At 33.4% G+C, this 26819-nt stretch overlaps 2 protein-coding genes across 8 annotated transcripts; both read left to right on the top strand.

The window, feature by feature from the left end:
* The first annotated feature begins 489 nt into the window (after window positions 1-489).
* Window positions 490-6823, top strand: LOC130636092 (uncharacterized). Of its 3 annotated transcripts, none has more exons than XM_057445694.1 (4): window positions 490-691; window positions 3143-3362; window positions 3970-4018; window positions 5859-6823. In XM_057445694.1, the coding sequence occupies exons 2-4, from the start codon at window positions 3360-3362 to the stop codon at window positions 6821-6823; spliced, it is 1017 nt and encodes a 338-aa protein (XP_057301677.1). In that variant the 5' UTR covers window positions 490-691; window positions 3143-3359. The 3 variants fall into 3 exon arrangements, with proteins under 3 accessions (XP_057301677.1, XP_057301678.1, XP_057301679.1); XM_057445695.1 differs by having other exon boundaries at window positions 490-841; XM_057445696.1 differs by lacking the exon at window positions 490-691 and having other exon boundaries at window positions 2635-3362.
* A 1847-nt stretch (window positions 6824-8670) lies between these two features.
* Window positions 8671-12406, top strand: LOC130636091 (uncharacterized). 5 transcript variants are annotated; one of them, XM_057445692.1, is made up of 5 exons: window positions 9975-10167; window positions 10346-10402; window positions 10581-10646; window positions 11010-11075; window positions 11163-12406. In XM_057445692.1, the coding sequence occupies exons 1-5, from the start codon at window positions 10113-10115 to the stop codon at window positions 11525-11527; spliced, it is 609 nt and encodes a 202-aa protein (XP_057301675.1). In that variant the 5' UTR covers window positions 9975-10112; the 3' UTR covers window positions 11528-12406. The 5 variants fall into 5 exon arrangements, 3 of the variants coding, with proteins under 3 accessions (XP_057301674.1, XP_057301675.1, XP_057301676.1); XM_057445693.1 differs by lacking the exon at window positions 10581-10646; XR_008982216.1 differs by lacking the exons at window positions 10581-10646; window positions 11163-12406 and having other exon boundaries at window positions 8671-10167; window positions 11010-11028.
* The last annotated feature ends 14413 nt before the right edge of the window (window positions 12407-26819 follow it).

The raw sequence follows: 26819 nt of genomic DNA, 5'->3' as shown, positions 1-26819 counted from the left end.
TCTATTGTGTACTTCTCATTGTGGGGTACCTCAAATTTTTGTAAATCCAATGAAAAAAAAATACTTAAAAATTCCTCTTCTTTCCCTTGGACTACTCATGACATTTCTTTGCATGTCTTTAGTTTCGAAGTGGCTACAAGTACGTGACCGTATTTTTACTTTTTTTTGCTAGAAGTACGGCATTCACCTATTTTTACTATTTTTTGCTAGAAGTACGGCATTTACGTATTTTTACTTTCTTTTGCTGGAAGTACGGCACTCACGTATTTCTTTTTTCTAGAAGTCGCTTGGCCAGTATGGCAAGCCAAATTCACAAGTATTCGATATACCTAGTATATCAATCGAAAAACTAGGTTTAACGGTAAGAAAAACCAGGTTTTTCGTTCCCGTGATCGAGATACTAGGTTTTTCGATTCGATAAACCTAGTATCTCAAAGTAAATTTTGGAAAAACTTGGTATTTCGGTCGAGATTCAAGGTTTCTAAAAAATATCCAGTGTAGTGATGCATATCTATTTCGACTAAGTTAGGTTCCGCAAAGTACACCATTGACATCTTGTTCAATGCAGCGATGACTTTTTGCTAAAAAAACCCTGCAAAAGCAGGTTTTGTTTATACTTTCATTTACCACTACGAGACAGTGATATTGAAGCTAGGAAAGAGAGAGAGGATCCTAGCTAGAGGCAGGCAGTGTAAGATAACTATTGGTAGTATTATGTTTCCGTTCTAAGAAACAGCCATAGGGTATGCCCCAACTTAATTTTGCTTAAAGCAAACTTATGTTGGGGCTAGAGCTAGCACACTAATGATGACGAAGTAAAAAAAAAAGTGATCTTACCCCAGTAAGTGATCTTTTACTACTTAATAACAGTTACCTAGTTACCTACATCAAATTATATGGCTAGGCACTAAAAACATCTCTGCTTACAGCTAAACGAGTTACTCATCATTTTGTTGTTCTCAGAATCCGTTTTACTGGAAATCAATAAAAAAAGAGCTTGGTGAGCTTCAAGACAGGCATGTTTAGAAATTTATTTAAGGACAGGCATTTTGGCATTTTTTAAACATATTTAATCGCACAATCAGTTTATGACACCTTATTAACTAATAACTATTTTTAACTGGTTAATATACTTTTTTGAATGTTTAGCTACATTTTTCTGTGGGTAAGCCATTTTGGCTCTAACAACCGTATGGCAGGTAAAAAGATGTGGAAGCTTGCTTAAGAAATGTCCTATCAGACCATTTCTTTTTACGGAAACATTGTTGAGGCTTTAAACTATTATTGTAGATTGCTCTACATTCTGCTTAATATACCTATTTATTCATTTAAAGTCTTAACAATACCTTTGTCCAAAGGAATAGACTGAACAAGACTTCCTTTCAACTAACATGTACATCTTTTTGCCTACCAGGCAATTTCTAAAGCCAGAAGGGCTTACTGTGAAAAATGTAAACATTCAAAAAAATCTCTCTATATATATATATATATACAAGTGCTTATTGGCTAAAAAGCCTTAACGACAGGCTTTGCATATATATACTGCACCATATAATTATATTATATTCTGAACATATACAAGTCCACTCACTTCGAAAATAAATCCTCGCGAAATATTCAGAAACAGTCAATTCACAGAAGGAAATAAACCTCACTCGTCATCAGTTTTTACGGTTATATTAATTGTTATATGATAAACAATATTTATTACATGTTCACTTTTGTAGCAAAGTAACCTATTTTCCGTCAAACACACGAAATCTTTAAATCGGATAAATGCTAACGATCCATTGTTGCGTCAAATAATCTTCTAGATATATGGATTCGATTGAAGAAATGCTCGATATAAATTTAATAGGCTCCACACTTACTAAACGAATGATCTTCCAAACCTTGTACAAGACATTCAATGATAATTAAAAAAAATAGGATAAAGCTTTAAGATATATGTGCTCAGTCTCAGCGATTATTACGTACAAATTCCACTACTTTTATATATATGTCAATCCCATATTGATTGGAATCGGCTTGGGTGTTAATACTTTGCTCTAATAGTTGTAGTTTCACCTTGTCAATGGTGCGGGGAATCTTTGTAAAACAGCTGTAATACCGCTAGGTTCTATCAGACGATTACTCCGTAAAAACCTTGTAATTAAATCCTCTATTTCACGTAAACTTCTGCAGTAAACTCCTCCACTGATCCAAAGCTGAAGAGGTGTCTGGTGATGTTCCGTTTGCATTTTATGGTTGTTATGCGCATCCTTCCATTTCTGCAAGTCTCGATCAATGCGTTTTGCAAATGTGTGATGTAAACAAAACATGGTGGTTTTGGTCTTTTGCTTTTGGATATAACGTTCTGTTCTTCTCTCAAGTTGCAGAAAGAGCTTGTGAAGCAAACCATGTGGGATGAAGAAATAAATACCCCCATAGTGAAATACGCGGGACAATTAATTTCATTCTTCTCATTGATTTTATTCTTCTTTTTTCGAATTTTGATAAACTAAGTTTCTTGTGCGAGAAACCTTGTTTCTCGTCATCTGAGTGCACATTTGCAGGGCAGCTTGATCGAAAAACCTGGTTTTTCGAGCGAGATACCAGGTTTCTCGCGAGAAACATGGAAACTCGTCCGATAAACCAGGTTTTTCGATCAATAAACCGGGTTTCTCGAAGGTACCGTTGATATACAAGGTATATCGAATAAATGTGAATAGGGCTTGCCATAGGTCTCGCCCGCCCATCCGTACTCTTCAGACAGGTCTGTACCGTGAAATTGGTGTCTAAAATTTTTCGTGTCTAAATCTTAATTACATCCAGTGAAATTTATCTTGCCAGTGGGCCATGTATTTTCCAAAGATGAACAATAATCAAATCAACAGGCCGCAGAGATATATCTACAGAAACCAGCTCACAATAATCAGAAATATATAGCTTTGAAAAATATCGAGTTTACCCAGAGTTAAGCTAACTAGCTACAGCTACATTATGATTAGATCCCCCCCCCAAAAAAAACAAAACAAAAAAACACAACAACAACAAACAAATAACACACACACACACATAAACAGGCACCATGACATGACTGCTAAAATGTAGCTATTATGGCTAAACATGAATTAAATGTCTTTTATCTTTCTTAATATAGGTACACCACGTGCAATATTCTTTCTGTTATGGAATTTTATGTGAAACCCTGCTGGATACAAATTTATAAAGTGTAGCTAAGTGGGATGCTAAAACAAAGAAAAAGAAGCCTTGTTAAGATGACTCAAAACTTTAATGTGAACTAGAAGATGTATGGTTTTGTGAAGCTATGGAACCAAAAATTACACATGGAAAAATTTAGCTAGCTATATAAAGCTATGGTAAGTTATTTATGATATAGCTATTTTTTGAACACATGTACACACCTGACGACAACCCCCTCAAAGTTTAGTATTTTACAGAATTTATTAGTTAATTTAGTTTTAGTAAAGTTTAACCAGAATAGAACAAATAATAATTTTATTGTGCTAAGTTTCTAGCAGGTACCAGTTTCAATGAAGGTATTGTTTATTCCATATTATACATTCTTGTTGATATCTGCAAATTTCTATAGTCAACAAGATACAAACTGAGTCACTAGATTTTTTTTAAGGTTTCATTTGTTTAGGGTATCTATAACCTGTAATTCTTGTGAAGCAACCAATAGAAAATAAAATAAGAATATTTCACAATGACTAACCAACCAAATTTTATCTACCATGGATATGGCCTAATAAGGAGTTCAATTCTTCTTCATTACTTATAAGTTTCTCACATGGTTTTATTAATATTCCACAGTTATACAGTTATATCATTGGTTCAGTTGTTGTGAGAAATCCGTAAAATAAGTAGTTTATATGAGTAATTTTCAAAATAATTTTATTATTTAATCTGTTCAATTCATTTCTGTCACCACATTTAAAATGGAAGTAAATAACGTATATACAGGAAACATCTTTAGCTGCTTCTGAAGATGTTGGTAAATCCAAATCTGAAGGTAAAATACTTGGTTTTTGTAATTTTAATTTGAGTGTACACACATATTTTTTATAAGAAACATACCCTTTTTGGGTTTAGCCTAGATATTTTTTTTGAAATTTAAAGGATATTTTCTGAAATTTTAAAAATTAGGAAATATGAAAAAATCGAGTCATCAATCTATTTTTTTTAAGCTTTTGGCCACAACCATTAACCACAAACCCTTTTCAAAAAACAAGTTTATATATTACTTAACAGTAAGGACAAATAAATTAACCTAGTTTTAATAAAAAAATAAATAAATTAAAAACAACTTGATTTTTTTTATATTTTAAATCTTATTATTTTAAATGAAATTAAAAAAGAGTCGGACCCTGTTTTCTACCCTTAAATTGCTTTTGCAACATTCCTGTCAAATTATAAATTTACTTTTTGAAATTTTCAGTTTCACTGCAATGTCTTTTTAAAAAAAAAATTGTGTATCTGTTGTTCCATAAGGGATGACTCACAAATCGAAAAGTATGCAGATAGGAAAGGGTTAAATCCTTGACATTGATTTAATATAATCTTATGGCATAATTTTCTGCCATCCCCATGAAAAAAGTATTTTGAAATAATTTGTCTTTAAAGTGCTTTTTAGAAGTGTATGACCGAGTGTGCTTGTAATTTTAGTAATTGGCAATACTAAAATATAACTTTTTTGATTTTGATCTTTACAGCAGGGAGGATAGGGATTAAGATCTAAACATTGAATTGACGTTTAGCATACAGTCAAATCAGTATAAGACAGGCACTCTGAGAACTTAAAAAAGGGGTTGTATTAGGCAGTTATCTTATAAAACACCTTTGTTAGATGGGCTTTTCCCTTTTAGTATTAACAATGCAATCTGAAATTATGCAAGGGTTTGCATACAGCAGCTCTCTCGATTTGTGTCTCCAGTGTCTTATTAATCTTCTGCTGATATTATGATGATTGGAAATAAGTCTGAACTTAAAAAATAATGTTTTGAGAAAACAAGGCAATTCTGTGATATTCAATTTATTCAAACTTAAAATGTAAATGTAAAGGCTTCACTACACTTTCGTTTTACTAAATAAAAGTGGGAGATGTTTAAAATTGTGAACCCCACACATTGTGACTGACTGTTTATGTGTGTCTCCAGTGTTTAATTTATCGTAATATCTATTTTTTGACTGATCATCTGATATTATGATGTGCAAACTTAAAAAATGATTTTTTGAGGAAACAAGGCCAAAGTCAAATAATTATTTGCAGAATTGACACCTAAGTAGACAAAAATTATCTGCGAAAATACCAAAATTAAGAATGTCCTTTAATGTTAATACATTTAAGAATTATTCATGTGGCAACAATTTCTCTGACCAGGATTCGAACCTGGATTACCATTAAGGTGTCTTACCAACTAGACAATCAGAGTGAAAATTGTGCCTTAAAGTTTGAGTTCAAAATAAAAATGTTTTGAAAAAATAACTTACTCTTATCTGAGAAACATTTGTGATAGAAACTTTTTGTAACTTAGCAAAACCTTTTCTAGGTAGACTATAAAAAATAATCAGTCACAAAAAAAAGTCTAGCCTAAACCTTCAAATCACTAAAAATTAACCAAATAGACTATTTTTTTCCTTTTTCATCATTAATAATGTAGACCACTTTATTTGTTTAAATAGGTTGTTGCATTGCTTATTTATAACCATTTGTTTCAAACATAACCTCTTTTCGAAAAGAGGAATGGCACAAAAGTTTCTCAGATTTGAGAACTACTCCTAAAAAGGCTTCTTCCTTGTGCATGAGACTCCTTTTTGAATAAAACATTTTGAAAGTATTTCAATTTTTTTAGATCATTCAATCTTTCTTAAGCCATTAACCTTGGAGGTGTATCAACAGATTTTAAACGTCATTCTATTGGACTCTGATTTCAGTTCTGAATTGAGTGATTATGACGACCATATTTTAAATGAGATTCCAATCTTTTACAAAAAATACAAGAGAAATTTTTTTATTAACAATAATAAAAATATGAGAAAATTTCAACTCAAATTAAAAGATGGAGAACTAGAGCGCTTTCACACTGGTATACCAAAACTTCAAGTTTGCATATATAATCGCAAGACAAAAATAACTACATGGCAGGAACTGGTGCCACAAGAGTATGCTGAAAAAATATTAGAAAAATTACATCAAATAAAAATTGACACAGAAAGAATGACATGCCATCCAAATTCAATCAATAAATTAACTAAAAAGTTTAATGATACATACTATTTCCGTGGAATAAATGAACTAGCAAGAGTTTTTCTAAAGAACTGCCCTACATGTAAAGTATCTAATCCATTACCACAAACAGAGCTGCCACCACCAATCCCAATTCGTACCTTTTGGCCCCACCAACGTTTACAATTTGATTTAATTCTACTTGCAGTAAATAAACGCAAATATTTAAGCAATAATATATGGGGGTTCAAACACATCCTAACAGTAAAATGCACCTTTTCCAAGTATATATGGTTATTCCCAATAATATCAAAGGAAGCTGAACATATATATACATCATTACGATTTTTATGTGAGAAAGAAGGTTTTCCTGAAATCTTTCAAAGTGACAATGGAAAGGAATTTGTAGCTAAGATAATTACTGATTTTTTGAAAACTCATGATGTACAAATAAAACATGGTCGTCCATATCATCCTCAGAGTCAAGGTCAGGTTGAGAATGCCAACAAAGTTGTTAAGAGCCACTTGAATCGAATTCTACAACATATGACAAAAGATGAAAGCTTCTACCAGGTATCAGTAGCATCATGAACAACACATGGCATCAAACCATCGATGACATTCCTTTCCGTATCTATCACAACAGAGATCCTATTGCAATGCGACACCACATTATTCCAGATGATCTAATGTGGCTGAAAAAACACACAGAAAATGTTAAAGAAAATGATGGTAGTTCCAGTACAGATGATTCTGAAAGTGATGAAGAATGGCTTGAAGAAGGAGAAATATCAAGCAAGTCAAATGTTGGTATTACAGCAAATGAAATATACCAATCTTGTAGCTCTGCATCACTGTCATCAAGATTCTTTATTGAGAAGCAGGAAAAGTCTCAGCAAAATAATCTAGAAGCAGTCGCAGATCCAATACAAAGCAGTGGAAGTAATAAGTGTCAAGAAAATGAATTTGATAAACTTAAATTCAACACTGCTTTGTTCACATTGGCAAAAGAAAAGGAATATTATAACCTACAAGCTTTGGAAGCAACAGAGTATGGTATTCATCGCAACATCCAAAGGCGAAAACCAAAAATTTCATTTGCTGTAATACCAACATTTGACTTGCTTGATATTTCTACAAGTATTTGGGATCAATTATTGATCCTAAGTTGTCTCTAAATAACAACTTCGACTCTACATACAAAAAAGCATCTGGAAAACTCCGTTTACTGACGAGACTACGAGCCGAAGTTGACGATACAACTGCTAAAAAGATTTACGAAACAATGATAACTCCAATCATTACATTCAATAGTATCATCAATTTGAACCTGAATAACACCCAGTTGAACAAACTGCAGTCCTTGGATAGACGTGCCAGAGTAGTAACTAACAACAACAGTTTACAACCCATTTACGACAAAATTCAACGAAATGCTTGTAATGTTGTCAGAAAATGTATTGATCGTAAAACATGCTCAAATTATTGGAACCACTTTCAGCTGCTAAACCATCAAAGACTGACTCGAAACAATTCTTATTCGCTAAAGTTACCAGCAGTACGTTTGGATATGGCAAGAAATGGTTTTTACTATATGGGTGCCAGTATATATAATTCTTTACCAATAGATATACGAAGGGAGCCTAGTTATATGAAATTTAAAAATAAATTGGATAACCATATTTTTTAATCGTTTGGCCTACTTACACACTTTATTTGGACTTTGGACCCTAACACAATATGAAGCTCTTAAACCTTGTCTAGTCTTCCTTATTTATATGTTTTCACCTCTGTTTCTCACCCTTTCTACTTGATGTTTTTAGATACTGCAAGCTTATGACATACGCGGTTTTGAATTAAAATGTTTTTTGCCGATTATTCATTCGACATTTAGCAGAAGGAAGCTTTTGAGATATGGCATGTTTCATCTTTCGTTTCTTAGTATAGCATTTTCAATATTTCATATATTATACTAGCTTTGTTGCCTCACCCATTTATACCAATTATCTCCCATTTGAGCGCTTAACTCATGGACACCTATAATCTTATCTTTAGTGTATTTTCACCATTTCATCTATGTGCTTAGCGTTTTTCCTTTTGTTTTGCCTATTCCTTTTCATTTTATTGGATTTTAGAACATCGACGATTTTATATTTAATTGTATATAATGTAGAGTATTTGATTTTAATTTTAGCAGGACACATTTGAAAAGCAGAAATTTATTCTGAAATGTATATCCTGGGTAAATATTGATGATAAATAAATAAAATAAATAAAAAAAATGAAGAAAGGAAATTTTCACTTGGAGACAAAGTTTTAATAAAAAATCCTTTCTTTGAAATGAAGAATGCAAATGAAAGATATCACACAGGCAAGGAATGTAGTTGGAACAGTGTCAGGTGTATGTTCTGGAGGTATCTACAAAGTGCAACTCCCAAATGGCAAAGAAACATATGAAAAATCTGTCTTTCAAGGGCAAATGGTACAATACATGGAGAGAGATGATGAATGTAGTTATGATGCAAATGAAACACCTAAGAAAATCGCATACAACACAATTATGGAGGCCATATCTACTTTTGGGGAATGCACAAGAGAGAACATATACCAGGATCAAAAACGGTATATATAGACGGCGAGATAGGACAGATGTTTCTTTTTTAATGATGAAGTATTACGAAGTGTTGGATTATGGAGTCCTGATGGATATGAAGGAGGAATCAGAAATATCCTCTACCTACAAAGAAAGGTTTCAAGAAGGCATGGCCTTTTTAGAGAACCAAAAATTTCCTTATTTTTTATATGGAACAGTGGCTTGGGAAAGGGACCGCAAATGTAAACTTCCTGACATATATCTGTCATTTTTAAAAAACAAAAGTTCTGAACATGACTGCTGCACATGTTTTAATGATAGTGTTAGCTGTTTTCATGAATGCTGTATAGTCAAATTGAAATTGTTTGCAGCAGCATTAAAAATGAAAGTTAAGTCTTCCACTCATGTACCTATTTCACACCATGAAAAAATTGCACCACATAACCAAGCAAAACCGACTCAATCATCTACACCAGGAAATACCAAGAACATAGATAAAAAATTATCACAAACTACATCATTCAAAACAGCAAAATCATCTACATTACCAACTCATTTAGAACATCATAAGATTGATTTATTACAAAAATACAATACCAATGTTAACTGTAAAATAGCCATAAATAAGATATTTCAGATTGTTGAGAATCAAATGAAATTAAAACCACCATACACCAATCCATTTATCAGTAATATGAACTACTTAACTTCAGTAATTGGTAAAAACAGTAAATGTAGTACCACAATGTTGAGAGCATCTATTAATGGAGAAAATATCAACATACACTGTCAAGAGGGGGAAAGTTTCAATGCCTTATGTGCCCTTAACAATGTTGTATCAGATCTACAAGGCATTGAAGAATTACCATTTTCCTCTGACAATTTTTATCATGTTGTCGACGAACTTTGGCTTTTAAAAGCAGGAGCGTTGGAAACTGATTTTGTAAATGAAATAGTTCCAGGCAACAGGTCTCCATCAGGTGGTTATGATCATCAGTTAGTCAAAAAGGTAGCAGAGTCTAAAGAATATGAATGGCATGACTTTGATTTAAGTAACTGGTTCAAAAACAACAACAACGAAAAGTACACTCATTTGCTTTCAGAAATTGGAGTGCAAGTAAATGCCAGAGTGCTTATCAGTTTAAACAAAAGTCAACATGCAGCCTTAATGCTTCTTAAGGAAAGTATTGCCATCATAAACAGCTGCAATAAGCCTCCAATAAAGTATTTGCCCTTTAAAGATGGACTTGAATTGCTAAAAGTTATTCAAAAAACACTCATTTTAAAATGGGAAGTCTGGAAATAAAGACTGCAACAAAAGAAAGTAAACAGGCTAGTAATAGTAAGTATCCAGAAGATTTAATTATGCCACCTTTTTATGTTTTGCCTATGAAAGCCTATTACCATGATGAAATCAAACATTATTTTCATTTTATGTACATATACATATACATATTCACAGAATGGTATTTTTAAATTCATTATGTGTGTACTTTTATTTTAAATGTTATTTTTTTTAGAATTAAAGTCACAATCAAATATTCATTTCAATGTTGTATCAAAAAACAAATCAGGAGGTACATGTACACTTTGCTAAGGAATAAATCTTATAACATTATCAGGGTGAATACCAATATGCTTAAACTAGAAGAATACTTGATGCTTGTCGAAATTTACCTATGCAAACTTATACGTACAGATTGGCAAAATAGAGAATATATAGATATATATACTTCATTTTTTGCAATATTTCAGCCAATATGGAGGTACTGCAACAGATATATAAAAAGAATGGCAAAATTTCATCAAAACAAAAAAAATGTAAGAAACCCTTTATGGATCACAAAAAATCACATTTTTAGTTACTGGAGTCCACACTTACATAAATATTCCCTTTCACATGTCATGTCAAGGGTTTTTAGCTTTTACTTAAAATTACTAATTATAATTATTTATTGTTCTTTTTTAATTTATAATTATTTTACTAACTATTCGCAAAGTAGACAATAGTGACTGATAATGTATAACTAAAATTGCTCTTAAAATATATTAAAATTTTTGTTATTCTAGACGCTTAATATTTTGTACAATTGTCTAAATCTTTTCGTACTTAATAATATAAAACTAAAGTTTGTCCTTGGAAAGTACATCTATAATGTTCATGATGATTTTATACTGTTATAGGTGAAATTGAAACTTCATTGAAATCAGGAGAGATGGAATCACCAACTAAAAAATGCAAACGGATTGGTATGTCAAGTACATATATACATGATGTATTCTCTTTTCTTTGGTAGTCATTAAACTTTAATGAAAGAATATCCTAACATTTTTTAGGTGAGAAAGAAAGGCTATGTAACAAATTAGGGATTACAGATTTTTGTCAAAAATATTTCCCACACTTAGTTGAGGCCGAGATATGGTTTGAAAATAATTCACAAACTCTTGAAATGCAACCAACTCGTCCACTTGTATTGACTAGTCAAGATGAAGAATTGCAAAGCAATATTAAAAGAGCGTTGGAGGATCCATGTAGCTTTGAAGACATGAATGAATACGAACTTAGCCAAGAATACTTAATGGACTACTGTGGCTACGAATTTTTTTCTATAAAGGACATGCAAATTGCTCTTAACATTTTAAGAACAAATAATATTAATATAATGGCTTTTTTTAAAAATGAGGAAGATGAACATTTTTAACTTCTATAGTAAACATAGTATTTATTTTAGGGATAAGGCAAGGTGTCATTACATGTTATTTTTGTAATAATTTTTTAAAGGGAGAAGAACGAATATTTATTTTTTATCTTTTACTCCTTCGATATTTTTCTTTAAATATTTAAAAACACTTAATAACATAAAAAACAGTGGTGTCGAGAATAGTATATATGACTTAAATAATGTTTATTACATTACTTTTATTATTTCAGAGTTTTGTGGTTTTTTATTGGTTTTGTCTTTAGTTTATATTTTACCTGAGGTTTCACACATTTTCATGTGTGAAACCTCAGGTAAAAAGCTTCTTTAATGTGTACAACAATGTTATTTTTAAAATATATAAAGATTGTTTATATATATGACGAAAAATTTTACCAGTTTATCTATTAGTTGTAACAAGTTACTCTCTCTTTTATACTATCAAACGTGCTATGACGAGAATTAGCCCTACCATTTTTTGTCTCTTACCGTTCCCATCAAAGATTTTTTTGTGCCTTTTTATGTGAATAGTCTTATTTTTTTAAATTTTAAATTTTTTGCTGCCTCTGAACTAAAATTGCCCTATTTATTTTTGTGTATATACAGCACCTTATTCAAAAATAGCATGCATTTAGTAGGGAGGGTAGAAGTAAGAGGGACATAATAAACAGTCAATTTGCCATTAACAAACAAAACTAATTCCTGCAAAATTTCACATTTAAATCAAACCCTAAAAGTTAATCAGTAACAAAAGTTCTAATTTAAAAAAAAATCAATTGAGGAGGAGGCCCTTCTCTACTCCCTACACCTCCTTAGATGCTGCCTTCAATGTAAAATAATCTCATTAGCGACTTAATACATGATAACAGATACACAAACAAAGATGTCTGAATAATTTTTATCTTGCTACCTACAAACATTTTCTCCTGTATCTCGGGCCGCCATTATACTCTCTGGTCTTTTGTGAGTGTTAATCGATTATATCGTGACCTAGGCAAGGGAATCGATAAGTGTCAAATAACTCTTGTCAGATAATTATATTTTGTCGATATAAAAGTACAATATTCAAATATAGAAGTAAGAAGTTAAAAGAAGTTGTAAATTTTCTTTTTCAAAGGAAAAGAGCAACTAATTTATCTTGAACATTTAAAAGTTTCGATAAAGTTTCGATCCCGTTTCGATTAGTGCTGATCTGTCATAATGCCCCGGGTTTTCATATCCAGAGACGCGCTTGAATTCCCCCGTGTCCACAAAAAGAGTATTTTTTAACTCATTTCATGAAATCTAATCTATTATTTACTTCTCACGAAATAACAGAAAGACTAGCGCCCAAATTTAACCCTTGTGGTGCGGATCCCGTATATATACGGGATAGCCACGGACGTTTTACAGGCCCGCCCCCAGCTGCGTCACACAAGCAATTTCAACAAACTGGTTTTGCTCAGATCTTGTAGTACAAAACTCTGCCCTTTGAAAAGAAAGTCGGAGTCTAAAAGCGCTTTGTTGTGCGGCCCTACAGAATCAATAATTCATTCAAATAATCTCTCCGCAAATTTTGCCAAGTCCGAGATTTTTGGTCATGTCACGGGCCACCAAAGCCGCGCAAATTCACCCAAACACAGTTTTGTGTCACGTACTTAGCGTGCGCCCAATGCATTTGCTACACATCTAATGCTCGCAATCCGTTCTTACGTTAAACTAAAGTCAACTAAAGTCAACAGGCCCGGGGGTCCAAGGGGCAGTGCCCCCCACGCAAATTTCTGGAGGCCAAAAAAAAGTTTAGGACTTTTTCCATCAAATAAGCCTGAAGTAAGCATTTAGTTTCTTTTTGTTCTTGAGTTATAGTCAATTAAAGTAGGAATAAAAATTGTGTCAAAATTGGGCTTTTTGACAAACGGACCGCACTACGAGGGTTAAGAAATAAAAAATTCTGGCAAGTTTTTAGAACTACAGTGAAACGTTTTTAATAAAAGGGGACATCCCTCCTAAAGCAGACACCTTCCTTTTTAAAAGACAGATAAATTTTTGTCCTGGATGACTTCATAATAACCCTTATAATAAAATCTCTCTAAGGCAGACAGTCTAAAGCGGATACTTCTTCCATATCCCGCACGGTTATTTCTCCCAGAATTTACTTCAATGATTCGGACAAAGAAAATTTTTGACCAGGCTGTATAACTTTGCAATCATTTTCTCAGTCTTATCACGTTTTTTATATTTTTCTACCCTACTACCTAAAATGTCTAAAAACGTCCTTGTTGAGGCTAATTGTCTTCTAAGAATGTTTCTTTGTCTAACTGAGGAGGGGAAAAGGTAATGGGCATGCCTAATTGACTTCGCAATAGAATTTTTCGCGTTTTGCCAAAAAAGGAATACTTCCTTGACACGTCTCTAAAGCGGACAGAATCTCTGGCCCCAGGTGTCCGCTTTAAGGGTGTCCTACTGTGTTATCTGTTTTTCCCGTGTCATGTGTGGAAGAGAACAGTCTCCCTAAACTACCTTTGAAGTTTTTATGCTAGATCTTCCTCAACAATTATATTTAGACATATTTTGTTTTCTTCTTTGATATTGTGAGTGAGGAAATTATTTTTACAAAATGTTTCGACTAAAGGCGCGTTTGGCTGTCACACTTCGCCCTTACGATATCAGAATTACCTTACATGCTTAATACAGTACATCTATACAACAAGTATGTTAAAAAACTACATGGAGGAACGTGTTTTCCAATACTTTAGTAATTAAGATTTCAGATGTATCAGGATAAATCTTATTAACGATATACTAATAACATAAATATAATTTTAAAAACAGATTGAAATAAATCAAAAATTAAAACCTCAAAAAATTTAAGCAATTCTTTTGGTTGGTACGTGGCAAACGGTGCTGGAATAGGATGGGATCCTACTTTTTCGCCTGATCGCTGCGACCAGACGAAATGTTTTAGGAGCATCTGATTCTAAAGTCTGATCGACTTGCATTTTTTTACCGCTTTGGGCTACTTAAACTTATGAATGACCCTTGCTTTGCCTGCCAACAGTAATGCGTTTGTTTGTTCTAGCCTGTATCTCACGCACTACATGAAACATTTTGCAAAGATAATACCATGGGATAATACCTATTTTATTCAAATGACGAAACAACATTGTAGAAGTTCTGTAGAAAACAGGCTACTGGTGACCTTAGGGAACAAAATTACACACCAACAAGAATCCGAAATCTTTTAACTTGCAAGGGCTTTTCATTTTTGGCTTATTTAAATGCATATTAATTTCAAGTTAACGGGCATAGATAGGTTTCATCCTGGACAAACACGTACGTTTTTGGATATCTTCTGTGTACCTTATTTGAAAGCGACTTTGTGGGTCAAATTCGCAGGAACACACACATGAATATAGTGTTCCAGATCTAAATATTTTTTAGTGCTTTGTTCCTTAAACACACCATAAATCAGGAGACATTTCTGCTCCTCAAACCGACCTAATAGAGGCATTTTAAAGCACATTCGTGAACTAATCAAAGAGAATTATGAACCAGATATTACAACTGACGAATCTGAACTGCCAAATATCGAAAATGGAATTAAAAAACTCGAAATTTCATTTTTATTGATGACGAGAAGGAGGAAGAAAAAACACTATAATAATTCCTATAATATTTGCAACTTTGTTGCTCAAAATTTCAGATTATACTCCAAAGAGAAACTCTTCACTTCTTTGTCTGTCTAAAAGAAAATCCATACATTAGAGATTTCACATGAGGGCGAAGGTTTTATCATGTAAACGCCGCGTCCACCTATCGACTCATTTTTTGCAATGCAATTCAAACGTTGCTTCTATTAATGATACGTGAAACACGTACTACCTATGTTGAGAATACTGCCTATATTTTCTTTTTATACAACGAAAGCCGGATAAATTTCATATAAAATAGTGGTATTTCTGTCATACAATAATAAACTGGTAAGATGTTGAAAATAATTGAACACCCTTTTCGAGTTGCCGACACTCGAGCCCAAAAGGTACAGACATTTAAAGCTTATATCGCATAAAAATCGCACTATTCAAATCTAGTCCATCTGAGTGCTATAACACTATCTTGGTTTTGAGCTTTTAAGGTCGAGTCCCGAATTTATTTGAACTATTTTACCTTCACACTGTGTGTGATAAAATTTTAACAATTGTTTTCAAGAACATTTGTATGTTTCATGTATCCTTAGGTATTAGTGTTGTAAAAATATACGCTTTAACCAACACAGTGGTGATTAATCCATATAAAGTTTCTTCCGTACACGTTACCAACTCCGAATTACAATATCTTTTTGCAATATAGTTGTTGCTGACGTTATAAGAGTTCTTGCTATTGGCAATCCATACACAGCATTTCGTAGATTTTACTGACACCGACACAGAAATCTATATTTTTCTTTCTTTTTTTTGCGCTTCAACCGTTTCTTCTGTTAAATATTCCTGTCGTCTCATATCGTTTATACGGATACATAGTAACTAATCCATGCAAGGTTTTATCGGTGAGAATGTCACGTTACAATCTTAGAATTACGATATCTTTCAGATCTATATATTTTCTGAAGACCTCTTACTGTTGATCAATCCATACACACCGATTTTGTCGACTTCTCAAACTCAATCACGTTTTTTTTTAAATGCTAAAATTGCTGCCATTAAGTGTTGGCCGTCTCATATCTTTCAGAACTACATACTGATTAATTTAAACAGAGTTTCGTCAGTAAGAACCTATGGTTACAAAATCAAGAATACGATATCGATAAAATTGTGCCTTAATTAGAACGGTTTCGATTAATTTATAATAATTGACGAAATGTTATAATAATAGACGAAATGTTTTACGAGCATCTGATTCTAAAGTCTGATCGACTTGCATTTTTTTACCGCTTTGGGCTACTTAAACTTATGAATGGCCCTTGCTTTGCCTGCCAACAGTAATGCGTTGGTTTGTTCTAGCCTGTATCTCACGCACTACATGAAACATTTTGCAAAGATAATACCATGGGATAATACCTATTTTATTCAAATGACAAAACAACATTGTAGAAGTTCTGTAGAAAACAGGCTACTGGTGACCTTAGGGAACAAAATTACACACCAACAAGAATCCGAAATCTTTTAACTTGCAAGGGCTTTTCATTTTTGGCTTATTTAAATGCATATTAATTTCAAGTTAACGGGCATAGATAGGTTTCATCCTGGACAAACACGTACGTTTTTGGATATCTTCTGTGTACCTTATTTGAAAGCGACTTTGTGGGTCAAATTCGCAGGAACACACACATGAATATAGTGTTCCAGATCTAAATATTTTTTAGTGCTTTGTTCCTTAAACACACCATAAATCAGGAGACATTTCTGCTCCTCAAACCGACCTAATAGAGGCATTTTAAAGCACATTCGTGAACTAATCAAAGAGAATTATGAACCAGATATTACAACTGACGAATCTGAACTGCCAAATATCGAAAATGGAATTAAAAAACTCGAAATTTCATTTTTATTGATGACGAGAAGGAGGAAGAAAAAACACTATAATAATTCCTATAATATTTGCAACTTTGTTGCTCAAAATTTCAGATTATACTCCAAAGAGAAACTCTTCACTTCTTTGTCTGTCTAAAAGAAAATCCATACATTAGAGATTTCACATGAGGGCGAAGGTTTTATCATGTAAACGCCGCGTCCACCTATCGACTCATTTTTTGCAATGCAATGCAAACGTTGCTTCTATTAATGATACGTGAAACACGTACTACCTATGTTGAGAATACTGCCTATATTTTCTTTTTATACAACGAAAGCCGGATAAATTTCATATAAAATAGTGGTATTTCTGTCATACAATAATAAACTGGTAAGATGTTGAAAATAATTGAACACCCTTTTCGAGTTGCCGACACTCGAGCCCAAAAGGTACAGACATTTAAAGCTTATATCGCATAAAAATCGCACTATTCAAATCTAGTCCATCTGAGTGCTATAACACTATCTTGGTTTTGAGCTTTTAAGGTCGAGTCCCGAATTTATTTGAACTATTTTACCTTCACACTGTGTGTGATAAAATTTTAACAATTGTTTTCAAGAACATTTGTATGTTTCATGTATCCTTAGGTATTAGTGTTGTAAAAATATACGCTTTAACCAACACAGTGGTGATTAATCCATATAAAGTTTCTTCCGTACACGTTACCAACTCCGAATTACAATATCTTTTTGCAATATAGTTGTTGCTGACGTTATAAGAGTTCTTGCTATTGGCAATCCATACACAGCATTTCGTAGATTTTACTGACACCGACACAGAAATCTATATTTTTCTTTCTTTTTTTTGCGCTTCAACCGTTTCTTCTGTTAAATATTCCTGTCGTCTCATATCGTTTATACGGATACATAGTAACTAATCCATGCAAGGTTTTATCGGTGAGAATGTCACGTTACAATCTTAGAATTACGATATCTTTCAGATCTATATATTTTCTGAAGACCTCTTACTGTTGATCAATCCATACACACCGATTTTGTCGACTTCTCAAACTCAATCACGTTTTTTTTTAAATGCTAAAATTGCTGCCATTAAGTGTTGGCCGTCTCATATCTTTCAGAACTACATACTGATTAATTTAAACAGAGTTTCGTCAGTAAGAACCTATGGTTACAAAATCAAGAATACGATATCGATAAAATTGTGCCTTAATTTGAACGGTTTCGATTAATTTATAATATAGACTTTTTAGACTTTTTAATCCGGAGATAAGTTATGAAGAATTTAGCCCTGAATTAAAAATAAAACTGTTTTTTTCTTAAACTTGATAATTAGTTAGGAAGACGAAGAAAATTGTAGGAAATGGAACTGTTCGAAATTACATGGATAGGACTTGATTCAACAAATCTGCGTTGGAATTCAAACTATGACCTTGAAATTAATGGAATGGAACTGTTCGAATTGACATGGAGAAAATCTTTTCTGGTAGTGTAAATAGCGCCAAATTAAGTATCCGCTTGATATGTTAGACAAATATAGAGATAACCTTTTTTGCGATTGGACGAGTTTGATGAAAATAATATGATTGTAGTATGTAAATAATGTAAAACTAGCTTCTTCGTACAAATCTTCGCGCCGAGCAAAAAACGTTCGTTAGTACGCGAAATTTAGTGTAGAAATACACGTTTTTTACAAGTAACGCTAATTTTCGGTCCAGCCTCGCTGTTGCTTAATTTTTTAAAACTTTCAGTCTCGTTTAATGCTTATCTGTTGCTTAAATATCCCAAAAGCGACGTAAGCAATTATTTCCAACCTCGTTTCTAGGACTTCTTTCCATCACGTTTATATCGGACTTTTTCTCTTCTGTTAAGAATCTGGTGTAAGCGTAAAGGAAAGAACAGAGCTAGGGAACTATTCTCTCTCTATGTGGAACCTTACATGTAAATATGCTACAGAAGTCCATGGTTTATTTGTCGTATTTTGCTGTTTAAAGTTTAATTCTGACTTATCCATCCAAGGCTGGCTTGTTGCTTAATAGTTGCTTCAAATTTCATGAAATTTTAGCCTGGTGATGCTTATATAAAATAGCGTGCATCCACAAGTACATACAGTTGACTCTCTCTATCTCGACTACCCTCTATCTCGAACATCTCTCTATCTCGAACCAAAGTCTCGGTCCCTTGGACATTTGTGTAGGCTCTAAGCTATTTTCCTCTCTTTATCTCGAACCTCTCTATCTCGAATACCTCTCTATCTCGAAACAAAATCTCGGTCCCGTCTGACTGTTTTTCTCTCTATCTCGAACTTTTCTGGATTTAAGAACCTATTTACACTAAAAATCGAATTAAAATGTTCCATTTTCGAACGAAAATGTTTGACGTTCGAATTCTAAAGTCACTCACAAAACATTGTTTACAGTGTTTTGAACCAGAAACCTTCTTGAGGTGAAGACGTCGGCCTTAAAAAGAAAACTCAATAACGTTTCTTTAATTCAAAAATGTCAAATAATTCGGGAAATCAAGAAAGGAATGTCAAACAAGTAGGCAGCAGAAAAATACGGGATCCTTAAAAATACCATTTCAACTTGGATGAAAAAAAAACATAAGATCCTACAAAGCTTGGAAGAACAAAAAACCGCGTCTGGTTCGAAAAAGGTTCGAGGCTGTGATTATGAGCAGATAGACAAGGCTGTTTTCAAATGGTTTACTGTTCAAAGAAGCCAAAACATTCCGATCGATGGCAATTTGATAAAAGAAAAGGCACTCAGTTTTGCTAAAAACTTTGATTGTTCAAGTTTCAAGGCTTCCGATGGTTGGCTGGACAGATGGAAAAAAAGGTATGACACCCTCTTTCAAAACATCAACGACTTCCTAAAAACATGCGAACAGTTAACATGTGACACAACCTAAGCAACGCTGTTAGACAGGGGAAATATTCTGAGTGAGATCTGATTTCTCTATCCATTCTTTAAAAGCAAAATTTGTTATTTTGAACTTGTCTGGTGTACTACTATAATAAAATTGTAACTAAACAAACCATCATCAATTGTTTTAAGAAATCTGGAATCTCTTCTACAGGACAACAGGATGCTATTGCTGATTCGGATGACCCATTTAAAGATCTTCAAGAAAGTTTGGATGATTTAAGAGAGGCTGATCCATCATTGGTACCAAATGATCTCAGTGCTAATGATCTTGTGACCTTGGATGATGAGGTTATCGCAACCGCCCCTCAAATCTCTAATGAGGATATCATTGATGAATTTCGGAAATCTCAGGACGACGAAGCTGAAGACGATGGCAGTGACATGGAGGATGATTCATTTGATATAGTTGTCGAAAAACCATCAAGATCAAAAGTCGAGTGTAGTATTGATCTTTTGAAAGATCTAGCAATGTGTTGCGAAAAAGGCAATGAAATGCAAATGCTTATCTCCAAATTCGAAAAAATGTATAATGAAGACAGAGTGGCATCACTTAAACAGAAAGACATAACCGATTTCTTTAAATGAAGCTGTAAATTTATTTTATGTATTTATTTTAAAAGAAGTCTTGTGCATTGAATATTAACATTTTAACATCTCTCATTGACCTCTATCAACTCCCGATACACTGAAGGTTAAAAATACGTTTTTTACGAAAAAATCCAATTTTTGTCAATTTTTCTCTATCTCGAACTTTCTCTATCTCGAACAAACTTTCTGGTCCCTTGCGAGTTCGAGATAGAGAGAGTCAACTGTATTCTTTTTAAGAAACAGAACGATTGCGGAAAGGTATTTTAAGCACCAAATTTTTTTAAACAAAAAAAAAAACTAAAAAGGAAAAAAATGCATAGCCATCGATTACGTGAATTTTGTTGGGAAATATATTTCATATAAATAGAATTATAAAGTGTCCGTGTTAATGTCATTATTAATAATTATTATAGTTATAAATGTTAACATCGAACGTTAATTTGGACTATTTAATTATGTCCATTATGAAATGCATAGGAACCCAAAATATAAGATGTTAAATAACTTGATTCCGTCACTCCAGAGGAACATGGCAAGTTATCGGCTAACGTATGTTCCAAACTTTCCATTTCAGAAGTACTCTGTTTAAAAAAGAGTACTTCCATGTACATCCCAGCAAAATTCTTTGATGTGATATCTAAAAAAATATTGATAGTAGTTATTAAGGGAATAATCTAAATAAAAGTAAGTGCTAAGAAAAACATTTTATAAAGCCAGAATGCCGTCACACTGGAGGGGGGAAACAAATACTTTTCACCACCAAAGTTTTTTAAAAAAAACAGGGGATTTATCTCAATTTCATTAAAAGAAATAGAACTACCACTGTATTATATAATAAACATTTTCCAAATTTTTGACACTAAGAATTCAAAAATTAATATATATATAATTTATGGATTCTTCAGATGCAGCGTTAATCCTAGACGTAAATTTGAAACATGCTTTGTTAGTGTTTTCTCAAACAATTTTCAATAGGTAATGTAACCCTGGTAATAATTTTGCAATCCTAGTTTTAGCACTGTATGATCCTAAAGTTATGGTGTTGACACGAGGAATGAATACACAACTTAAAATGCGATGATTTTGTACAGTGTTCATGTCTATATCTAACAGGAGAGCATAAACTTTGAAACACAGATGGAATATTGTTTTTATAATGGTCAAAAGCTAAAAAAACAATTTTTCAGTTTCATACTTCAGCTCAGTGGAAGAATATTAGATTCAAGGTAAAATGGACCAGTAGATTCTCAACATTTTTTGAAGTTAATAATCCTTAATGCCTTGTTTTAAAGAGATTGAATTCTGTTTTTTATTTCAAGGATGATAAAACCCCAAATGTGACAGCTGTATATACATACGTATGTGAGATGACTGTGAAAGATGGCATGGTAAATGGAGCACAATGTAGGATAGGTCACATAATATCTGATTTTGGCCAGCATACCAGTAACCGAAAGAAATTACTACCAAAACTTTAAACAAAGAAATCTGTCAACGCAAACAGAAAACAGAACAAGTGATGATGGAGAGATAGTGATTTTCAACACAGTCAACAACATCGAATAATCAATCAACAAGCTAATAACAGACTCAACCATTGTTATGTAGTTACTATAAAACATTCTTCTTGAAGAGGAGGTAGCTATATAATATATAGCTAACAATTTTGAATATGAATGAGAATTAGGCTTTACCCTTACAAATGACTGAATGATATAAACGCTGCTGTGATTTCTTCGAGAATTTGCCACTGTTTACCTTAACGGCTTTAAAGTTTATACTTGTAAACACCATACTCAAGCATGCTAGATATCATCTCAACGGATGCATATAAGACACATTCCCGTGTCTATTGTTTTTAGACACATAAAATAGTAGACACCGATTTCACAGCACAAGGTCTAAGCCTGCTACCACAATTTTACTCAACCATATACTGCACAAAAATCATTTCCACCCATTTCACAAACATAACATTATTTTTTTTGATGATGTAAAGTTTGAAAAGCTCCAGCTACCAGCCATTTTCATCAACTAGAGCGTTTGTTTTGATTTCATATCACCAAATCAATCCCAGAATGCATTGTGCGCGGGAAACTTATTTTTAATCGCAATATCGTCTATTAACGGAGGAAGTGTCATCACAACATTGATCAGTTTTTCTTTCACAGGTTCAGTGTTTATATAGTGAACCAATTCTAAGCGTGTTATCAGTCTTGTTTGAAGCATTGTTAACCGTGCATTTATCATGACTTCACACTTGATTTCAAGTCCACCTTGAAATAAAGATGAGCGGCGGTAATGATTTGAAGTCAGCTTGCATGGCATTGTGAAACATCGATCCAAAAAGTACTTTGTCACTCTTGATATTTCTTTTGGCAAGTGTCCAACTGTGTCTTCATTTTTATCAACAGTTTTTATAGCAAACCTGTCAAAAACATTATCTGGCTCGTATTTTAAGTTGTTCATTCTCCTGAATTCATTGTCATTCGCGAAAGTTTTTGTTCCCAAAAATAAAGATTTTGAAAATTTCTGCCCTTAAAGTAACACAATTTAGACAATGATCAGCGCCCGAGAAAATGACACGGGAACATGCAACTGGTCTGATTAGCTGCCAAAAATCCAGTATTAGTATTTTGAAAGTTAATTTAGTGTATTCTGTTGAATATATTCAAAATCTAATAAAAGTTTTTTGCTGTCAGCGAAGTTTTTCTGATTTTTGTTTATATTTCTTAAATTTTGAACCAAGCTGGCAACGATCTTTTTTTTTAAAGGCTACGGTATGGTAACTAATCTTAATATTTTTACATGTTTTAGATGCTATGAACAATTCATTTGTGCGAAGCATAAAAATGACACCCTACGAGGTAGTATTTGGTCGGAAAGCTGCTAGACTTTAAATGGTTTTTATTCCCGCCCAAACTCAGTTAAAAATCGTCAATATTAAATGCCCTACTTTGGGTGGTTTTCATTCCTGCCCAAAGTTGGTCAAAAATCGTCAATATTAAAATGCCCTGCTTTGGGTGGGTTTTTTTTCTGCCCAAAATCAGTCAAAAATCGTCAATATTAAAGTACCCTACTTTGGGTAGTTGCTATTTCTGCCCAAAGATAGTCAAAAATCGTCAATATTTAAAATGCCCTACTTTAGGTTTTTTTTTTTTCTTGACCAAAGTCGGGTACTTTGGGTATTCATGTATGCTTTGGATATCATGTATGCTCTATTTTGGGCATGCTTTTTCTGAAATAGTTGTAGATTAATTGTTTAAATTTTGGTTAAATATGTGTTCATAAGGGCGAATTTTCGTTAAATTAAGTTCATGCATAAAAATAGTAAAGCTTAAAGCAGTTTAATAAGGTTATTTTAAGACACAAGAATGCAGTTCCAACTGATAAAAGAATCTGTTTTACTTTGCATAGTTTTGCCCCCTTGGGTTATGATTAAAAAATGCCCGACTTTGGGCAGCCGCCCTACTTAGGGTGGAACAGATGAAAAGAAAGACCTTCAGCAGTGCAGGAAGTTCCAAGGATTCTCACTGACGCCACTAACGGTAATGCAAATGAAAAAGAATCTTTCAATGACCTCGCGTGTGAAGATTATGTGTACGTACATAGCTAGCTACAATCGTGGACAAAAATACTGAGACTAAGGCAGTTTTTTACTCGTTATCCAAATATGGGCAAAACAGTCAAATAGTCATTACTCTGCAGCCGGCAGGCTGCAAAGTCGCCACTTTTGCACACAAGTAGGCCAGGCAGAGAGGGTTGAAAAGTTGCTAGTCACATTCTTTAGCACGCCCGCACACCGAAATAATTCACGTCGGAGACCACGAAGGCCCCGAAATTCGTGATTAATAGCCTTGCTGACGTCAGCAACAATTAGCACATTTTAAGAATTTTGTATTTACCAAATAACCTAAGATCCTAAGTCCACTCTGAACATTGACAAGTGAACTTTGACAAGTTCAAGATGTGTGAATCTAATATAGAATGAGCCTACGCAATTACTTGTGATGGCGAACTTCGAAATTCGTTGTCTTGTCCCAACATATTGTGACCACGATTGTAGCTAGTTACCTAATTTTCCCCCCTCTTTGGCAGCAAACTATTCTGTATTCTGTTAGTCTGTCTGTGTTCTATATATATAAAATCAACTGTAGCTAGCTATAGTTCTCTTTCTTTTCTAGAAAATCGATTTTGAAGCTAGCTAGAGTTTGGCAGTGCATGAGGTAAGGGACAAAACACTAAATTACTTTATATTGCAGGGATTTTGATATTATTTTTTGCTATTAGAGTACCTTTGATTTTAAAAAATTGTTTTCTACGTTGTAAAACTTTAACAATGGCTAATATTTATCTTTTTTATTCTTGTTTCTTCTATTTTGTATTTTTCCGTAAAGAGTAGCCATTTTTTATCCCACAGTTTTGCATTTTGCATTGTGTTCTGTAGCTTAATAATTATTTTTTATATTTAGTTAAGAACTTGGTGGGCTTTCTGAAGATTAAATTGTTAAAATCAAAGATGATTATACCTAGCTAGAGCTAGCTACCTAGCTAATTTTCGCTTTATCGCACGATTGGGTGCTAATATACAATTTATAAAGAAACACAAATTATTGCCTTGTATATATTTAATGTTTATAAAAATAACATATTTAAGCACAACTTGAGATATTTTCTACTGGCATGATAAACTAGAATGTTGAAACAGTTGACTCTGAATGACGTTTTATTTAATAGATGTCACATATTTGACCTGAAAAACCTTTTGGACTCTTCAAACAGAATAATATTTTATCTATATTATTTTTATAGCCTCAGAATCTAAAGGATTGTGTTTAATTAGTTAGGGAAATAAGTTTGGGCCGTCCTTGGTTTAAAGTAGCGTGCGTAAGTACATGATATTGCGAATTTAAGGAAATTTTATTTTTCTTTATCTATTCTGTTGCTTTACGTAACAGTCTTATAACATTCTAGAAATAAATTCTAGAAAGCATGCGCGCAAATTTACAGAGCAATTATGCAGGATCGACGCCTCTTCCTAGAAAGAGTCGGCGCAACTTTGCTCATTTTGTGTTGAATTGAAAGCTTATTTCTAGACAAGCTCCTGGTGTGTTGTTTAGCTACTATAAAACATTTTCATAATTTCTATTTAAAATCAACATTGAGATTTCTAATTTAAGATACAGACATTATTTCTGAGCGCCGACGCATTCTAGAACGCGTCGGCGAGAAATATTTACACCGATGCTTTGTAGAATGCGTCGTCCTAAAGAACTCTGGGCGCTGCTTTCTGGAATGCCTGGCCGAAAAAAATAATCTGACGCCTAATTCTAAGAAGCACCGCCGTTTCTGGATGCCGCTTTTTAAAAAGAGGGGGCGCAATTTTCGACCAATATTTCTAGAAAGCGCCGTCGTAAAAGTCTTGGATCCCGATTTCCAGAAATGGTTTCGCACAATAAATTGAAAGGTAATTGGACTACGCATTATGACCCGCCTCCCGCTTCATCTTAGTCCGCCAGGCGTGAATAAAAAAGATTTTTTTGCTGAGAGAAATCTTGCGTTTCGTGTTGTGCTACTTGATTTCGTGTAAACAAACTACTTAAGTAGTACAGGTTCGAAGTAGCACAAACTTTAAAATAAACGAATAGAACCTAAGAAAAATTAATTGTGAAGCTGTACTTAAAAGCCAGGTTTGGACATCAAACTGTCATGGCGGCGACCATAGAAAGGTTTGGTGAGTATCGCTGTGTAACTGACACTGATGCGATGATGACAGTGATATGGAAGAATCTTTTAATGATGACAAATTCATACATTCTTGCATTACATAGCTGTGAAAAACACTTTGTTCATAATGTTGATAGCTAGCTATAGATCAATTTCCATGCTTGGCTCATCATTTTGAACACTGCCAGTTAGAGGGACAACTGCAAATTAGACTATTCTGCCTAAATAGGCCATGATAGACAATTGATAGGCGAAATTTATCTCCTAACTAGGCTATCGACACTAAATTTGCTTATTACAGTCTTCTGGTTCGTGGTCGCAGCGAGAAATGGGAGAAATAGTCTAATTTGCAGTTGTCCCTAACTGACTGCTAAAAAAGCCTACACCCTGGAGGTAGCTAGCTATATGTCTATGTAATGTAAGTAGCTGCAGTATTTTAATTGTTTTTCTTTAAGTGAAGTTCTGTAAAGTCCTGTAAAGTAGTCACCTGAATTTCAGCTCTGTGCAAAAAGAATGTGTAAGTTTGGATTTGGGAAAGAGGGAGCA

Source organism: Hydractinia symbiolongicarpus, chromosome 3 (assembly GCF_029227915.1).
Source record: "Hydractinia symbiolongicarpus strain clone_291-10 chromosome 3, HSymV2.1, whole genome shotgun sequence".
Lineage (NCBI taxonomy): Eukaryota > Metazoa > Cnidaria > Hydrozoa > Anthoathecata > Hydractiniidae > Hydractinia > Hydractinia symbiolongicarpus.
This window is presented reverse-complemented; position numbering and strand designations above follow the sequence as displayed.

Coding starts and splice junctions, on each gene's coding strand:
- LOC130636091 (XM_057445691.1), top strand. CDS start 8,671: ATGGCAAAGAAACATATGAAAAATCTGTCTTTCAAGGGCAAATGGTAC.
- LOC130636092 (XM_057445694.1), top strand. Junction 4,019..5,858: donor TGGTAAATCCAAATCTGAAG/GTAAAATACTTG, acceptor CAATTTTTTTAG/ATCATTCAATCTTTCTTAAG.